The 19,560-nt window shown below is 43.0% G+C and overlaps 1 protein-coding gene across 4 annotated transcripts in view; it reads right to left on the bottom strand.

The window, feature by feature from the left end:
• Positions 1-19,560, bottom strand: part of SPTBN1 (spectrin beta, non-erythrocytic 1) — a 193,287-nt gene that overhangs the window by 91,051 nt on the left and 82,676 nt on the right. The window contains exon 1 of one of the 4 annotated variants that reach the window (XM_077134233.1): positions 18,320-18,890. The exons of the other annotated variants lie outside the window; for them this stretch is intronic. Coding sequence (XP_076990348.1) covers positions 18,320-18,428 — 109 coding nt within the window. The 5' untranslated portion in view covers positions 18,429-18,890. Of the gene's footprint in view, positions 1-18,319; positions 18,891-19,560 lie in introns of those variants that run through there. 4 annotated transcript variants of the gene reach the window in all.

Genomic DNA, 19,560 nt, shown 5'->3' with positions numbered 1-19,560 from the left:
GGCCACAGTTTTGGTATTATCACCCACCCTAGATCTTCTTTCTCACTGTACTGATCCTACTATACAGAGATGACACTTTCCTCACTGGGTGCTACAATCCCAACAGGTAAGCGTGAAATACAGAGTTTAGGTATTTTCAGAAATGATATTATATGGCTTATCCATATAATGACTGCACAATGGTTGTCATCTCGACAGAATCAATGTCAAAAAATGGGTCCAAAAAGAAAACTCAGAAAATTCTTGGAGTTCTGGGGGGGGTGGGGGGGTGATTCATTCGTTCGTTCACCTTTGAATGCTTCACTCCTCAGGGTGCTGCAAGACAGCTGCAATTGATAACCTGGAACTGTATTATTTCTCCTTGGGGTGACACTCTTATACCCGTGTTGAATGGACAGTAATAATCAAGTCAGACTACGTACATATTATAGCACCTTCAATGTTTTAAGTATCCTACATTTCAAAGTAAGGGTAAAGGAGATCATCTGAACTAAATAAAGGTGGTAAGATAAGCTTTATTCTCAAAGCAGAACAAAATGGAAGTGTATAGCAGAGGAACTCACACAAGTTTCTCTACAGCACCTTCCAAAGAATATTTCTCGGGAAAAACAGACACAGGATGCCAGTGACTTGGCACCCTTCATTCTAGCCATGTTAGGACTAAGAAAGTTATTCACATGTTTCCAGACAGAAAGACCAAAGAATAAAACTCAGCATTCACCAACTCCAAAAATCCTATGATGAGTCTTGTGATTCCAGACTATCCGAGCAGCACAATTATCACAAAATTATGATCATCAGGAGCACTTGCCTGGGTTAAGTCAAATCATTTTTGGAGGTAGGTCAGATATAAACAATACATATTGTAAATAACTTGCAATGCATAGTTTGCTGTCAATGCATAGCAAACAGAACAAAGTTTGTGGTTTTGGGGCATAACAGAAAGGATGAACTAGTGCCCCTCTTATTTTTATACCTGCTATAAGAAAACTCAAAAGGTGGTCCCCCCCAAAAAAATGCAAAAAGCAGCTGGAAGTCTTCGCTTAAACCTGGCAGCAGCAACCAAACCAAAAATAGGGATTATCTACTTGATTCACACATGGACATCATAGAACCAAGTCGACCTGAATACTCCAACAAATATGTCAGCAACTGAAAATGTTTAAAGTCAAGAAAAATCAGCAGACTCCAAAAACCTGAACTTAAAACATGGTTCTTTTGGCCCAGCTCCATGTTCCTAGGTAATTCCATCTCACCAGAGAAAATTGTTCCACGGTTCCATTTGATTAGTCAACGCCTCAGGAGTGAATGCCATACTTTTAACTCCACATTATTATTTCAATACTAGGGATCCTTTACTCCAGGTTTTCAAAGATGTCTTACAAATAATTTCTAGAAGCAATACAATGATAACAAAACCCCATCACCAAAACCAGTATGTCTGAGCTATAAAAACTCACTACTACTAGAGCTAGAAAAAGGTAAGTCTGCAATATGGGGACAGATAATTTGCACTACTGGAAAAAAAAAAAAAAGAAAATCAAAGAAAGTCTGAAGTTTCAGCTGAATCCCTCTTATTTTGCCAGAATCACCAAAGCCAACCACCATCAGGCAAAGGAAATAAAGTCTTCAGAGATTAGGCAAGACTCAATTTTACAGCGCATTTACTACACTGCCCTTCATTACCATGCTACCCATTTACAGCAAAAGTCGCAGCAAATCCTTTATAGTTGGAATAGGATCAGGAATTTCCACCTCTCAGCAATTACTTTCACCAAATCAAAACCTCCCAGGTCCTAACGAAAATGTTATTCTGAAACCTCCAAAAGGACAGACCTCAACCATCATGTGGGAAATGCTAGGGAAGAATAGCAAAGCAGTTAAGAACTCAGTTCACAGCCAGACTGCCTGCGTCGGAACCTCAACTCTTGCCAATTTTAGTTAAGGGTCCCAAGTTACCTCATCCTTCTGTACCTTGGTTTCCTCATCTCTGAAGTGGTGATAACACTAGCACTAATTTCTTAAAGATGTTGTGAGGAATACATGAATTCCACGTAAAGTACTTAGAAGAGTGCTTGCACAGGTAAGTATCAGTAAGTTTTAGCTGCTAATACTATTACCATCACCACTACTGAGCTAGAGTTTAGGTAGGGACCAACATTCCTTCTCTCTCTGCTTTAGGATATATGCCTTTTCTTTTGCTTTCCTTCCCAAGTTTGGGAACTAATTGTAAGCCCAAAAAAGCAGAAGCCAGAAATGCTTGCAGTTTTTTTATTTTTTTAGCAGTGGGCATCCACACAGCAAAGCCTTGTAGGAGCATTCAGTGAAATGAAAGTGACCACAGTGTGGCAGTACCTTTTGTGTCTTAATCTGTATCAAATGATCTATAAAACTTTCTTACCAGGGAGGGTACTAAAACACAGATGCAAGTCACTTGTCCAAGGTCATTTCACCTCCATTACCAGCTGGGCACCTAATTCCCTGGACTGTACCAACATTAGCTGCATATTGGATAGCAAAAAAGAGACAACATTCCCACTACTATTAATAAGCATTAATGATTAAAATGGAGGAAAAGTGTATAAACCATATCCCAGTTAGACATCTAGCCATTCCCTCAACACGCCCCATCGTTTCATGGCTCTCTCTGGTGATATCCCATCCCTTCCCCAAGCACCCACCATCTCATAACCTAATTCTGCTCATAGCTGCAGCTCAAATGTCACTCCTCCAAAGAAGCCTCTCTCACAACCCACAATCAGGCAATGTTATCTGCATGTCCTAGAACACTTGCCACTTTCTACCTAGTATTTCCTTTTACAATGCAGTTTGAGACAGCGCCTCTCACACACCTTTGCTTTTGGTGAGCTGCTTATCATGATACCCATCTGCTTGCAGAATGCTGACTGAACGGAAGGATGGATCTGATGTCTCCTTCAGAGATCCCAGAGCTATAAAGAAGTTCTAAAAAGCTATCCTGCCATCATGCATAGAATCACTCTTGGTTAATTAGGAAGCACACACTATGCTATTCCAACAGCCAGGGTGCAACAGTGCATCAGCTAGACCACATCATAAGCAACCAACTTCCAAGTTTAACCAGCTGAGTTTTGAGGACAAGTTCTAAAAAAGATCGCCTCTTGACCAAACTACAGAGTAAAGAAATGGAAGCAACAATGAGAACCAGCAGCTATTTCCCTGAACCTGTATACACCCCTCGATGTCCTAGCTTTCAGTCATTCATTGAGCCAAAGCAGTGGCAGAAAGGAGAGGCAGATCTCGGTGACAGGGATAAAAGCACAGACCGGCCCCACCACCCACCTTTCCCTTTAAACCCTGCTGCACTAATCTAAACTAAACCAAGTTCTGACAGCAACCCTGGTAGCATCCACCCAAACATGTCTCTTTTATGCTACAGGGTAATTCCTGTCTCTTCCAGGAGAAAGGGCAAAAGACAGTGTTCTCATGACTGCCTAAACAGAGGCATGTTGGGACCCAGCTTCAAAATGTATGTAAACACATTTTCCCTCTCCTTTTGGTTCAGAGGCTTGTGGACAGATTTAAGTGAGCCCTTGATACCCTTCAAGCCAAGTTGTCATGCAATCTGGCTGCCACTGAGTTACCAAATCACTGCATCAAAGCAGAGAATGAGCTGCAGGTATTTCATCTCCAGCAGCACAAAATCCAGGGCTCTCAGTCACTAGCAGTGGGTCCAAGGTCCATGTCTCCATGTTCAAAAGGAGGCTCATACACTACACCAAGGCTCAATATCACCTGAATTTAGGTTTTTACATGGCTCAAACGACATCCTCCAAAATCTAACTGCATTTACCACACACTGTATTCGCACATGGGTTTTGTCCTTCAAGAGAAGTAGATGCATTACCCATCCCCCAATATTATGCTCTCTCAATATCAATAAGCAAATTAGTAAACTGCATAGTTTTTAATTGAAGAATTTATTCATCAATATCAATAGCTTTATCAGAAACGGCTATTAAGAACTTTTTAAGCTGTGCATTCAATTTGTTGCTCAGTTAAACATGACGCATTTAAACACTTGTGACTTCAGCTGAATCTAATGAGAATGATTAGGCACACAATGCTCTGGGTTTAAAACAAAAATTAAAATCAATACAATCTACCAACCTGTACACTATGCCTTGTTATATGTCTCCATCTAATTAGAAAAAAGAGTACACACTTTAAGTTCAAAGATATGTTGAAAATGGTCACGACTTGCTGCAGAATTTCAGTCACCCATTTGCTGGCTAAGAGACTCTAGCTACCTCATTTCACCTTTTTCATGCTCAGATTTCTCAATCCACAAAGCAGATGTGATACCACCTAACCTCACAGGACCACAGGAAGGATAAATGATCTGCTCAAGAACGTACCTGGTTCATATCTGGTTCAAGCTGGAGAGCCCAAAGCACTTGCTTTACAAAGTCACTTTCAATATGGGAGAAAAAAAACTTGTGGTTTAATTTTTACATCGCAGGCATTGGTAGATTTATGAGCAGCGCAGTAGGAAGCATGTGACTTCCAATTCCAAACCAGACTGCACTGATCTGGCCCTCACAGCATGACCAGCTTACCATGTGGCCGACACAAGCATGACCCATCATAAACAGAGGGCAAGCACAGAGTGATTTAAGCAATGGACTTTCTGACCCTGGGTGAGAAGAGCTGACCTCCAGAGGCAGGAAGAAGCAAACCGCATCATATATACCACCACTCAGGAGAATGCTTTCTGAGCAGCTAGGGCGGAAGAAGTTGCTTCAAAGTAGACTCAAGAAACTGTGACGGTTGCTGCTCCAAGACCTCAGTCCACCAGCTCCCGTCCAACCCCACCACACCTAAATCCTCCCAGGAAGACGACTCTAGAGGCATGGGGAGTAATAGCTCAATGCCAGGGCTCTGTGAACCCACAGGCAGGGTGAATGCCAGCTCCCCAACTCACTTGCTGTCTGGTACTGAACAAGTTACAACTTGTTCAAACCTCAGTTTCCTCATCTGTAAGCAGAGGTAACATCTGTGCCTATCTCTAGCATTCTTTTGAGTGCAAAGTAAGGGAACAGATATGGCAAATATTGAGGGTCTTGTATATTAGTGCTCAATAAACGTTGGCTACTGTTATTGGAAACGTCTCTGTTTCCTTCACCAGCAGACTTCAGATCAGTTGAGTGGATTCAAGAACAAAGACTTCCTCACCATTTGTTTCCCCCTACAAAAGTATCTTTGATTTTATTATGAAATTGTATTTCTCATAGTAGGTCTACACACACCATTTCTAGTGATTCCCGCAGCAAGTCTGGCAGGGAAGGGAGGACAGGAGTGCTCCATTTTGCAGGTGTGCAAAGAGCAAGCCCTTCCTTGCATACACCCATTCAAATCCTATTTTAAAAACTGCACCTGTCTTCCTGTCTTTCTTATTGGTTGTGAGCTCCTTAAGGATAGGGAGAGAACTCCCCAACCACCCTTGCAGCCCCAGTGCCTAAGCCAAGAGCTGAGAACAGATGCCCTCCATAAGGCAGAATATCCAACAGAGGTTGACTCATGCCAAGAATCACGATGATTCTAAAGATCTGGCCTCCTAGTCCAATAGGAACCTTAGCAAATGAGCTACACTGTGAATTCCCACTGAGGCAGAGGAAACAAAGAAAAAAGATTCCAAATCAAGCACAGACTCACTGCGTGACCTATGCTTCACATTCCTCTTTCAGGAAACACTGAACAGAAGAATTGCCCTTATCAAAGAGGGAGCCAGGATCAGTGACATAATTTATGTGTGCAGACAACTATGAGCTCATAGGAAAATGAGGCAAGAAAGGTCATTTCAGAATCATTTGATGACAACAATGGCTGAGATGGGTATCAGCTGGGATCCCAGCCCACCTTCCCATCTGACTCCCCGTACACACTTGGCAAACACCAATAAAGGCAGCCTCTTTGGGGGCCGTCCACCCGTGTTTCATCTGGGGCCTAGGCCCAGTAGATGACAGCTCTAATGCTCTCCCTCAAGGCCAGCCTGTCCTCTTCCTTCCCCCCAAAAAGAGCCATTTGCACTTACTACCCTGACAAGGACTGCAACGCGTGGTTCCGTGGCCAAAAACTCCCAGTCAAGCCCACTGCTGAATAAGTATGACTTAAAAATTGCTTCCTTGTGTTTTAAGTGAAAAAATAACCTCCCATCTCAAAATTGAAATCATATATATTTGCAGAAGAAAAAGAAATCGTATACATTTGCAGAGGAAAGGGGGAATGGGAAGTGCCAAAGGCTGGGAAGAAATTCTTCAGAAAAATTGGTTTTTCTCCCGGATATTTCTTGAGTTTAAAAGTCCAAGGTTGCATGCATCTTAATCTGGTATCTAACTTTTTGAGGCCCTGCCTCTATTTGCTCAGAGTATGATTTAACTGCCTGGCTTCCACAACAGCATTACTCATGCTGTATCACCACGAGCAAAGACACATTCTCAGTTAGAAAAGTCATGTTCATTTTATAGTCAAACAATATAAAAGGGAATGGTTACCACACCTAGAAGAAGAGATTTCAGTTTCACAGGGCACACTTTTGCCTTTTTTTTTTTTTTTGCTACGTAACTAGACGACATTAAAGTAACCCCTCAACTTTTTCCTGGCCAACAATTCTTGCCCCATCCCACTCAAAGGGGGGAAAAAACCAGAAGACACAACTTTATATCTAATTAATCTTTAGGGAACTCTTTTAGACTCGCCAATTATTGAATACTGTGGGCTTCTCTGTCCTCTCCTCTATAACCCACTAAAGTTAAACAAATCTCCCAGCACTGTGCAGAATTACCAGGGACTCGAAGAGGGAAGTTGGTAAGCCTGAGCTTCAAAGGAGGAGGAAGGAAGGGCAGGGTATCCCAAGGGTCATATCAAAATTTCATTTCATCAAAAAACTAGAACCAGGGAGCACTGCCCAGTCTAAGCCCTTCCTGAAATAATAGTTTGGCCACATCGATAGAGATAAAATTATTATCATGAGTGAGTCATTCTTTCATTCAACACAATTATTAAATGGCTGGTGTTGTCACCTCTTTTTTCAGGGGAGAAGAGGCAACAGGGAAGAAGATAAGCTACCTTGCTTTCAAATGACATTTATATTGCTGCTTAGATTTTACTCTTTCATTCATTCCTTTATTCATGAAACATTTATTTATACACCAAGCACCAGGAAGAATACAAGGATGAGCACATAAACACTGCCCTCCTGGCAGTTCACAAATATTTACCAGTGTCAGGTATGCAGTAATAGGTACCTTCTTACACAATTAGGGTGATCCTAATTGCCCAGTTTGCCTGAGACTGAGGGAGATTCCTTGGACTTGGAACTTTTGTTGCTAAAACCAGACAAGTCTGGTGCAAACCAGGATAAGTTGGTCATCTATTAATGCACTATGCCTAAAACGTAATCTTTCACAACTACCCTGAGGGCTATGTATTCTACCCACATTTTTAGAGATAGGGAAAATGAGGCGTGGTGAGGTCACTGGTGGAGCCAGGATTCGAATGCTGGCTTATCTGGATCCTCAACCCATGTGCTCTCAGTCACCTTCTAGTTTCTGAAATTAACGATAATGCTGAACACACGCTCTGCAGTCCCTCCTCACATATCACCACCACCCAGTTCTGAATCATGTTTCTTTTAGAGCTCCCCTGGCCACCCCCACCTACTCTCTACCAGCCTGTGCAGCTGGGACCTCATCTGTTTCGCAGTTGTTTGAAGATAATGCATAATCTCACTCTACCACTGTAAGACTGAATTTTTACAGCAAATCTTTTAAACCTCTGTAGGAATCAATGTCTCCCTCAATAGAAATCAGGGCACTGCTTCCAAACACCAGAAACACACTTTGCACTAGAACTGTCACCTCTCAACTATTAGACATTCAAGCTAGCAATCTGCAGAAACTCCCTAGCATTGAACAGTTCAAATAGACTAGACAGACCTTCAAAGACTCCATATACTTCAACATAGACCTATACAATTTCTCTTAAAGAAAAAAAAATCTAATTCGAAATGTCAAGGCCACATTCCAAGAGCCTGTCTCGTCTTCTACCATACTGGTTGTAACCATTTGCACATCAATGCCATCAAAATAACGTCTATGATATTATATAAGGGTTTCAGGCAAAACACACACCTGCACCTGGTCTGTGCTTAAAATGACAGATTCTCACGCCAAAATTCCATCCCAATTGCATTGTTAGTGAGGGGAAAAAATAATTCACCCAAGTAATAATGACAGAGACGATGTAATTTCCTTGCCACCAGAGAAGAACAGAGCCTCCAGACTTTTAATGTTTTGTTTACATTCTTCATGAATAAAAGCGTGCCGCAGTGATTCTCAAATTAACTTTCCACTTGCATCATTTCAGCATTAAAAAGGGACTACAAGGCCAGATCTTTCACGAGGTCTTTGTGAAAACAAGCATAGGCCAGCCTGTGTCTCCATGAGACTGTGATTACTGTATTTGCTACTTAAAGGTCCTGTGCCTCTTGAAAATGAGGCTGAGGGGGGAGAAAAAGGCTAAAAAAGGCCTTTCAAAAGCAAACACAGTAGAGGCATTCAACATAAATCAGGAGGGCAGTTCATATTAAATTTGGCTGCAGTCATCCTCTCTGACAAAAGTGCTCGAGGCTGTGACTTCAAGCAGTGACTGCTCCAGAGGCTTTGTGTAACACTGGGAGAGGCACCACCATCGGGGCCTTCAGCCTACACATCAAAAGTCACCAGGCCCAAGCGGCTGCTTGTTAAGCTTGTGTTCTCTCTAGAGAACATAAAAAGGGGGCGATTCGGTTGGGTGCATTTTCAGGCAAACTGAACACTCCTGTAACCTGATGAAGGAAACCACACCCAGAACAGGTTTCAGGGGTGTGGGTGGCGTTAAGGCACTCAATGCAAGTTCAAAAGGCTCCCCCTTGCTGGGCCTTGCTTTGCCATTTATCTAGGACCTTTAAAAATAGTGGCTGCATGGATTACTGAGCTCTTGCTATATACCAGTTCTTGCCAAACACCGCTGAAATGGATAATCTCAAGTAATTCTCACAACAATCTTGTTACGTAGAATTTGTGTTAACACTGCCCCACATCCCCATCCCACAGACGGGTAAACAGGCTTAGATGGGTAAATAAATTGCCCTGCTCTAGAAAGCAAGTTGATACTATTTAGCAAGAAGCATAAAACGACTAAATAAGAAAACCTTATGATACAATGGTAAGTAAAAAGTAAAAAGAAAGGCCAAGACAAAACGGAATCTACATGATGACTACAATAGTATTAAATTATATGTGCATATAGATTAAGAACTATTGAAAAGTTAAAATTCAATAGTTCTTGAAAAGTTAATTTCAACTGTTTTTCAAGTTTGTGAAAAGTAAAATTTCAAAAATGAATGAATCATTCTTTCATTTTTATGTTTTTTGAGGATGTCATACTATATTTTTATATATAAAATATATTTTTAACGTATTTTTAAAATATATATTTTAAAAGTTGGAGTAATGCACAGGAACAGTGAGAAGTTTAACTTCATCTGTTGGTGACCTTCAACCCTTAGAAAAACATCCTCCATCTTAGTCACCTCCTGACTGCTACTGCTTTCATTACCCACTCACCTTAGGGCAGCAAAGCTCTGGAGCAGCGCCAGTCAAGAACAGAAGTCATTTATCGCCCCCACCCCTTTTCTTTCTTCTTCTGAGGACAGAAATGTCAAGCCAACAGATTTCTGCAGGTACTTTTTCCCCTACTTAATCAATAGCCAGTAATTTTAAAGCTTCACCTGCAGACTTAGAGGAAATGAGCATTCATCAAGTTAACAGATATTTACCATATTTTAAATCCACGTTTAAAACCAAAACCTGAAGGCACTGCTAGATAAATAATTTTCATACACATGGAACCAGACCAAATTCTAACCAACTGAAAGAATAACAACAAATTCATTTAATATAAGATCACTGTAAGATGGAGTACAGTGTATGCGTGTGTTTGGTTTATCTGTTTTAAGGTTTAAGGGATGGTTCAGTGGCAGAATTCTCGCCTGTCATGCTGGAGACCCAGGTTCGATTCCCAGTGCCTGCCCATTAAAAAAAAAAAGTTTAAGTCATAAAGCAGGTATGGAGTAAGCCTCTGCTTCCCGGGACATGGTACTGAAATTCTCAAAGCACTTAGAGGAACTGGCCCTGGAGTGTTTTTCGAATTCTCCTTTAATAACAAATGCGTAAAGGAAAAGAAACTGTTTTTCTTTAACCTCACAAACTTCTAGAACTGCAGGTTTAGCAAGTAGGAAAATCCCAGCCAAGTTCTACACAGACTTACTAGGAATTAACCAACCATGCTTTAGAACCTGCAATCTCCTAGGACAATACTAAGCTTTCTTTTACTACTTCACATTCATAAACTCAAGAATCATGTTTATAGTTAGAATGATCCGTGTTTATTTAGAAACAAACCACTCCTACATTTAACGTGGACTATATATAAAAGTCCATATATATGGACTTTATATCTCAGAAAGATCATAACCTTCCTGGGACCACATCCTTCTCTGTTCATAGTAAGGTTAAGGGGGCAAGTTGAGAAAGATTATTTCCAAGACAGGGCTTCTCAAACCCCAGGGTGCACACAAATCACTTGGCGATCTTGTGTTAAAATGAGGTTCTGACTCAGTTCAGCTGGAGTGGGGGCCTGAGAGGGGCATTTCTCACAAACTCCCAGGTCATCTGCAGACCACACTGAGGAATAAGGTTCTCAAGCATCTTGCAGTTCAAAGTTCAAGGCAGCTATATACATTTTTCTAGACTTCTCAGCCCAACAAATTCATCAGCCTCCTAAATGGTCTCCTGCCTCCTCAGGATCTCCACCCCCTCCCTCTCAGGAGTCAGGGACTTTTCTTTAGAACGAAAAGAGAAAAAGATCAGAACAAGGTACTCTCCTATATAAAAAAATCCTTCCCACTACCCGACATACTTCCAAACTCCTTCCCCTGCCTTAAGAGACCCTGCCTTCCCCAGCTTTCCATTTATTTTCTTTCTGAACCTCTCCCACTACGCTCCCTCACTCTGCACTGCAAGCACCCACCACCCTGAGCCTAACTGAACTCCCCCACCTGGTCCCTCACCTGTTGCCTAGAGTAAGTTTACTTCACCACTGACTTCTATTTTTCCACCAGCCTGGAAGCCACTTGCAGCAGAGATGAAATACGCTTACCCACACGCCTCCTAATGCGCCCTGCACTTCTCTAGCCAGAGGACTGGTGCTCATTGAAAGGCAGGTCATCAATATGTATAAGTTAATAAAAAAAGAGAAAGGAGAACTACATTTTTTAAAAGTCAGTTTCTTAGGATTTTTCTTGCTCTAAACTCACCTAAATGATTGACCAACTACTGAGCTGTTAAATGGTAGGTCCTTCGCACCCATAAAGTGGTTTAACAAATGCCAATTTTTAAATTAAGCCAATTCAGCAAAGAATACTGAAGTAAATTTAGGAAAATGCTTACAATGCCCTCATCATTTATTTTCCTCTGACACAGTTTCTCATAGTTGGAGCAGCAGAGGTGATAGAAACTTGTCAGATAAGAGAAAGAATAGACACCAAGACCTAAAAATGGCCTAGATCTGCCTGGTTTATTTTGATAATGTGCACAAAGTTAAGAAATGCATGGTTGTGAAGCTGTTGTTTATTGAAAATGTGAAGATCTGCCACCAACCAAGGCGTGCCACATTTATTAGTAAGAGACAACACTGGAATTCTTAGAATTCACCTATATGTAGAAGAAAATACTATTTTCTTAAAAGAATATAATTAAGAAAAAAGTAACTACTATTTAATAAAAGTTAATAACTTTAAAGTTAACAGACGTTTTCAAGGAAATTTCATCCATTATGGCATTTGCTGTTCAACAGAGCCCTGGAAGGTGGCCTGGCAGTTATTCAGATCAGGAAACAGCAGTCCCTATCTTCAGGATTTCAGTACAGGGCCATACATGCCAACTACCTCCTTTCCAGCTGCCAAGTTGCTGGGATCCATGTCAAGTCACTGGGGCTTTGTTCTTAAGGGTAAGCCCAATAGCTGCCTTATTGAATTTTACTTTTATTGCCATTTTTCCTAAACATACATCTCTTTCTATGCTGGCCATCACAGTAGTTCAGTGAGGGAACCAGAACCGATAATTAACTTCGTCTGGCAGATGAGGAGACTGGAGCCTACAGATACTAAAATGATTTGTCTATTTTGCAGGAAAAAGCCAATTCCTAACTAGCAAAACGCCTTTTCCACTATTACACAATGTTGTTCTAAAACAGACTTTTTCCCCACTCTTAATTCTTCAGTAAGGAAAAAGATATAATAACTGTTCCTATTTGGGAGCATCTCATTCAGGCTGATGGCTCCTCCACCCCCACACCCCACCCCACCCCACCCCAAATGGCAAAGAAACAAGTATATGAAAAGATCTAATAAGGGAGTGCTTCTCAAATCATCTATCAGAATCACCTGGAAGGCTAGTTAAAAACAATTATTGCTGGAACCCCACCTCCAGAGTTCGATTTACATCAGTATTGGGAACCTGACAATTTGTACTTCTAGCAAGTTCCCAGGTAATGCTGATCTGGTGTGAGGAACTCATTTTGAGGGCCTCAGTTTGAGACCCATTTCAATAAGGTAATTCATAACATCAACTTCATTTAGTTACTCTTTCAACAAACATTTGGGGGTTGCTATGTATAACACAGATGGTTAGACTTTGGTCTTTGGGCTCCCAGACTTTATGAACTACAGGGAAAATAAAGAGGCAAATATTCGAACCATAACAAAAAGCAGCATGTAAAAATCACAGGAGAATGACCAAAAGCTTAAACTTTAAATCTTGTAGGAAAACAATCCAACCAGTGACTCTGACCTCACCACCCTTTGGCTTGGATTAAGTGGCATTAAGTGGCATCTGAGCTGCACTGCAAAGGAATGATCCTGATCCATGAAATGATCCCCAGTGGAACAAACCAAGAACGTAGGGCCTCAAGGGCAGGAAAATGCAGACCAGGTTTTGGAACTCATGACTGCCATGGTACAGAGGAGTAGTGGGAACTGGAGATGGGAAGGTCAGCTGGAGTCAAATTCTAAAAATTTTGAAAAATGGAGAGCTCTCATCTAGGGCTAGGAGATGGGGAAACTGGGGCAGCTACTGGAGGGTGCTTTAGGAAGCCAAAGAAAGAGACTAAAACAGAGGAGGAAGTAGCGGAGCTATGCACAGACCCCTTTCTGGGCCCAGAGCATGTGATGGGGTGATGACGTCCAACAGCGTCAGCCACATCTTAGCCCTCAAAAGGTTTGAAGTCCCATAATTTCACCCCTTAAGAAAAGTACCATTGTCTCCTTAAATCGATCTACCACTCACCTCTTCCAGTTGGCCCCCAAGGTCTCTTTAAAGGTCCTCCCCAAACACTAGATTTAAACTGAATTGAGTTAGGAGTTCCCTAGACTGCCAGTGTTCCTGGCCAACCCAAACCTGAGAGCACATTTCCGAGAAACCTCAGGAGTTCTCTGAACACACTAATTTTCCATGCCAGCAGAGCATACTCGTGATATCTAGGAAACAGGGGTGGTGACTGTACCTAACTCATGCTTTGTGGTACCGTAAAAGGAACATCAAATTTGGAGTCAGGAGACCTGGATTCTGGAGAGCTAACCTCTTACTGGTTGATCTTAAACCAAGTATGTTCCTTTTGCTACAAAAGGAGGTACTAGAAATCTACTCCAAAGTATCATTATTAGTGCTAAAGAAATGCACATTTATTTAGAATTAAGTACTATATCCTGTACTGGGTAATTCAGATGACCTCATTTAGTTAATTAAGTGAGCTGATACATATTAATGTGGTATACACATTAGTAATTATTACTACATCATTCAAAAAAGGTTCTACTTCACAAATCTGTTTGGAAGTTCTCAGTTTTGAGCTGAAACCCTACAAATTGGAGACAGTATCTTTTCTTTTCTTTTTTTTCCTTGTGACTTATCCCACAAAGTTATCTAGGCTTATAAGAACTAGAATCCTGGCAGGTATCCAGACCAAAAAGCTAATCTTTTATGCTTTCATTAAACCTCAAACTGTTCTTATAAATCTTTCCACCAGCACCCACCCTCCTCCCCCTACAAAACAAACCAGGTTTATCATTTGTCACCAATTCTTTCACACTTACAACGGCAAATATTTGAGGGCTTACTTACATTAAATTTCTTAAGACCTCAAGAGAAAATTTTCTTTATGACAAGCAGGTGTAAACCCAGCAATCTTCCTTCTCTAAGGTTTAAGGAATTCAGTAAGGCAAGTATCTAGACAGCATAACAAGCTGGAAAATTCTTAAAAACTTAAGAATAAATTTTCTTGATGACACGAAGGCAAAAAACCAGCAATAGTCTTTTCCTAAGAGTTAACAAATTAAAACAAAACGATTAAGAGATTCAACAAAAGGCAACTCTTAGGTAGCCTGTAATAAACCTGAGTAATGCATTTTCAGGGTCTGAAATTCTTTACCCTCTCTCCCTTTAAGTCCCAATGATGACAAAGTACTCTAACTTTTCCTAGTCAGTGGTGCAAAATTCTTTCAGCTAGAACAACTAAGGAAAGCAATCAGGTCTTCTGGATGTCAAGGTCAGGCTGCAAAGGCGGCAGAAAACATTCGTTTTTATAGCTTAAAAACCAGACCCTGTCTTCCAAACAACTCGTCCACCAGAGCCAAAGGTGCCCTGGGGGCAGGTAGGCAGTACAGGCAGAGAGTTTAGGATAGGCTTTTCACAATGCCACCCCATCAGAGAAATGGGTTATTAGTATCTACAAGTCCGGGAGGAGAGAGTTACAGACAGCGATGTGCCGCTTGGGCCCAACAATGTTTGTGACCCTGGACATGTGATTTGCCTTTTGCCACCTTCTCATCTTTTAAATCTCATAGGTATGTTATGAAAACTAGACAAGAGACCATATGCAAAGCTCCTAGTAATTCAACAAAGCCTCTTTTCCCACCAGAGACAAGGAGAAGCTTTACACAACGCAAACACAATCTTTTAAAAACTTTGAAAGTTTTCAATCCTGTAGGAAGGATTTCTTTAGGTGAAATGGAAGGGTGGGGCATTTGAGACAGAAGGCAGAAAATGGAGGCAAAACCCAGGGCTGCGTTTTCAGAAGAGCTGCAGGCAGGCCTGCCTGGAAGGTCTGGCTGGAATGTAAGAGGTGGCCCAGGAGGTATGTGGGGGTGGGGCCGTTTGGGGGGAGGGTTCCGAATGCCAAGCTAAGACATGCGGAATTTAATTTACACAATAGGGACAAGCAAGGGTGCCAGAGTGGGAGAGAAGCAGGATGAGCTGATAGGAAACTGGAGAGAAGATATCACGAACTTCTCTGTTATTACAAACACATTTATCTAAATACATTAGCATTTTGTGGTGTTTGGTGTATCTCTCATTTAAAAAAAGAAAAATCCAGAAATGACTGATTCAATTTTCTAAGATGCATGAACTCTGAGGAAGGTGCTAATTTACTTTTGCAGATGAAAACTTTTGAGTGCGCGTGTGTGTGGGAGTGTTGGGTGTGTCTGTTAGTGGGGTGTGTTAGTGGTTGATACTAAAGTAACCAGAGATTGAAGGCCCCGTCTTGTCCTAGGCCACGAACCTTAATGTGACGAAGACATCACATTACATCATCTCAGTCCCATAAGTCAAGGAGATTTTACTTTCTTACCGATATATCTCATACATATTTTGTCTAGATAGACCAGATTCATTTGAATACCAGACATCCCTTAGTAAGAACATGAAATCAAATTTTACGGTCCCTCCTGAAATTTACAGGATCCAATGCGCAAATATTTGAAACCAGCAATAAAGCAGAAATAACGATTCCCCAAATCACAGCATTCTCAGGCTGTTAGGCATAGACACTAAGTCAATAAGTTCGTATAGGAGGCATTAGAAAACCAATACAGATTTAGAGGAGTATTTTGTCAAAACTAGGTAAGTTCTAGGAACAAATACACCTAAAAAAGGATGGGGGAGGGAGGGAAGAGAGGCAGCCTTGTAGGCACATATGGAATTAATGATCAGGTGGAAGCTATATGTTATCAAAGGTATGTGATGGCTGAAAGAACTACAAAGTAAACAAAATACCAACTGTGGGGCAAGGGGGATAGTTTTACCAATGTTCTCCTAAGGCTGCATAAAATGCAATCTACGTTCCATTTGTTACTAAGGACACTGCCAAATGTTTAGTAATTCTCCTGAGATCCACCAAACTTGAAAGTTAATTCACCCTTTCTCGGTTCCTCAACATGGGTGGCTTTCCGTTACAGAAATACCAACTTTAAACTTGTGCAACTCCTGAACCACAATATTTAGAAATAAAGTTATCTGGGGCTACATTAGGGGGACAAAGGTCATTTAAAAAAAAATAAATTAAAAAGCCACACAAAACATGAAGCCCGCCCCTTGTGAAAGCATTTCCTTCAGCAGCAGCACTTAGAAAGTAAATTATCATGGGCACGCAGCTGTTGTTTTTATTTAGATTTTACACTGCCCAGAGAGGACAGTTTAAGACATTTCCTGTGGGTAAGGTCACCTTTCTCTGAGGAGTCTTACAACCATCTTCAACCCTTTCAGAATAATAGCCTTTTGTTATGGGTGGGCCTAAGGGTGCCAGGCTCCCTGAACCTTCTTATATTTTCTCTGTCCTTGCTTTGCATTTCTTCTGAAACCTCAGTCATGACTGGAGACTGGTGATCGATTTTCCAACTGGGGAGCCCTCTGGGGGTGCTTCCCTTGGCAGGAGTGCCACAATGAAGTGGGGGACATAGTCACGTGAAGGAGGCACTTTCTGAACTCTGAGAACCCCAAACTGTGGGAGACCTACCCTAATAGACCCAGGAAACCATGGACACACCCCAGTTCCTCATCCACTTGCAAGTGCCCCTCAGCCCAGGCCCCCTAGCGTTTTGTGTTGTTTATAAAGCACATCCCACCTTAGAGAGCTCAAGAGACACATAATCATTCCCTGAAGTGAACGGGGTTTCCTCTTCACTAACTGCCCCAGGAATGCAGCATTGCCTAACAAATGTTTAAACTCACGTCCTGTTCTGCCTCTTCTTTTCCAGAGAAGCGTCATTACTGTCAACTATTTCACAAGACAAATAAACCTATCAATGAAATATATCCTACCCCCCTTCCCAATGAAAACATTATAGGACTGAGCCGCTTCCTTCCTTCCTCCTCCTCACAGGAACAACATTTGTGGCACCAAGAAGAGTTAAAATAAGAAACATCCATGGTCTGCGGAGGCTACTTTTTCACAACACAGAGCCATTCCTGGACTATTACTGGTTCCAGGGGCTTCCAAACAGAAGGAGTTCTGCTTTCACTTATGAATCCTTTTTCTTGCATAAGCCCAGAGCCTCTGTGGGCTCGGCCTGCTAGCTGTGCAGTGGCTGCCAGGGCTGCAAAGGCCAGGTCAGCTGCAGGCAGGGGGGCCCTGGAGGGAAGCGGGTCCACCACCCCATACATGCTGCTGCACATGCAGGGGCCTGCTCTCCTAAAAAACATGCGGGAAAATGTTGGATTCATTCAATTATTTGTGCTTAAGAAACCTATCATTGATCCAACTAACCCATCCCAAAGCACTGGAATGACAATAACTGACTTTCATTATAAATTACATAGCCCACTAAATTGATGGTAAAGCTCTCCCCCAACTCAATACATCAAAAGGGTTTAAATTAAGCATTGGATCAAAACTGTAATTTACTGACTGTTTAGGAACAAAAAGACCACTCCCTCCTCCCCTTTGCTATTGTTCTACAGGACTGGGTCTCAAACCATGCACTTTACACCTTCAAAGCTTCTCAGAGGTAAGAGGCTGGGGGCTGGGAGACAGAGGCGACCCGGAATCAAATTCTTGCATACTAACAGGTCTATTAGCATTGACCAACTGCGATGTTAACATAATTAAAAGGAAAGAAAAGCGTGTGTGCAGCGGGCAGCAGGTACCTAACAACCAAAAGAGTCCAAAAGATACTGGAAAGAGGGACTCCAAATGGTGGCTTATCTGGAGCAGAGTGAAAACCTGTTTTCTTTAAAGTAGCGAATGGGGCGCTGGTAGCCAACCAGAGGTGCTGGGGCCAGGCCCAGCGGGCGCCCATCTTCATTAGGGTCACATACCATATGGTACAAATAAAGCCTCCGAGCTCCCCCACAAGTTGGCACGGCCCCAGGGCAGCCCCAGGCTTTGGGGGGGGGGGGCTTACCTTGGAGCTGCTTGAATCTCCCTTCCAGCTGGTTGTAGTTGTAAGGCACCTGTCCCGTGTACGCCGGCGACAGTGGCCCGGAGATGCTGGATGTCCTCTGCAATTCCATTATGCCCGGCGTAACGCCCTGGAGGGCTGCACGGTCGAAATCCCGCTCGGGCGCCCTCCAACCCCCATCCAACACGCAGCAACTTCCGCACGGTTTGGCTCCTGGCCCCTGCAAAAAAGGCTGGACCTACACCAAGCCTCAATCTGGTCTGAAAGTCCAGCGGGCTGTTCTGATAGGAAGTCGGCTCAGCAGAGTTCACCTTAGCCCGGCCGGACTTACCCCTCAAGAATCTAATTCCTTGTCGCTTTCCTTCCTTTTGTGGCTCTTCCCTAGAAGCTTGAAATAAATTACCGAGGAGGGGTAGGAGGAAGGAGGGAAGCGCAAGTCCTACTTAAAAAAAAAAAATTTAATATGGCCAATCCTAAGCACGCCACGGTCGCCGAGCCCGGGAGCTCGCGGGAGCAGCGCACACACCTCCCTCCTCCTGCTGCCCGCGGCGGCCGCCGGTTTGTAATTTAATCAGGAGCCACTCGCCGTGTGCAGGGTGGTGATGTCACCTAATTAGCATAACAGCATTGTAGAGGAAACGCAGGCTGTACCACGAGGAGGGGCGCGGGGTAGGCCGACCGGCCACGAGGGGCCCCTTACCGCCCCGCTGTCCCTGCACTGCCAGTCCCCGCCCCGCCGACCCCAAGCCGCGGATCCCGGGCGTGCCCCGGGCCAAGCCCCGGACGCGCCGACGGCCCGCGCGCCGCGGTGGTATCTTCCCAAACAAAGATAGTGGAATTACAAGCTTGTGTAGAGAGCCTCACGTAACGGAAAAGTCTCCGATTACTATCACATGAAAAGAAGAGCATGCCTGTCCGGCGGCCGGGGAGGCTATGAAGCCCCGCAGGTCCCCGGCCCCGGCGGCTCATTCACTATTTAGCGTCTGCGGAGATAACGCGGCCACGAGCACTGCGCACCTGGGCGCGCACCGCGCGGGCCCGATCACGCCGCTCCCGCCCGGCTCGGCCACGCGGCAAAAGCAATAACAAAGTCCTTCGGGGCGCTACGCAAGGCCACGGCAAAGGGAGGTGTAAATTCTGGGCCATTCAAGAATCTCCTCAACTGACATCTGCTGCTATCACAGGATATTAAGGCGGAGTTCTGCTGGGATAACACTGCGCCCTATGATTGTAACTCGATGCGA

Source organism: Tamandua tetradactyla, chromosome 17, assembly GCF_023851605.1.
Source record: "Tamandua tetradactyla isolate mTamTet1 chromosome 17, mTamTet1.pri, whole genome shotgun sequence".
NCBI classification, from domain to species: domain Eukaryota; kingdom Metazoa; phylum Chordata; class Mammalia; order Pilosa; family Myrmecophagidae; genus Tamandua; species Tamandua tetradactyla.
Note: the sequence above shows the minus strand (reverse complement) of the source record. Positions and strands in the feature narration are given on the sequence as shown.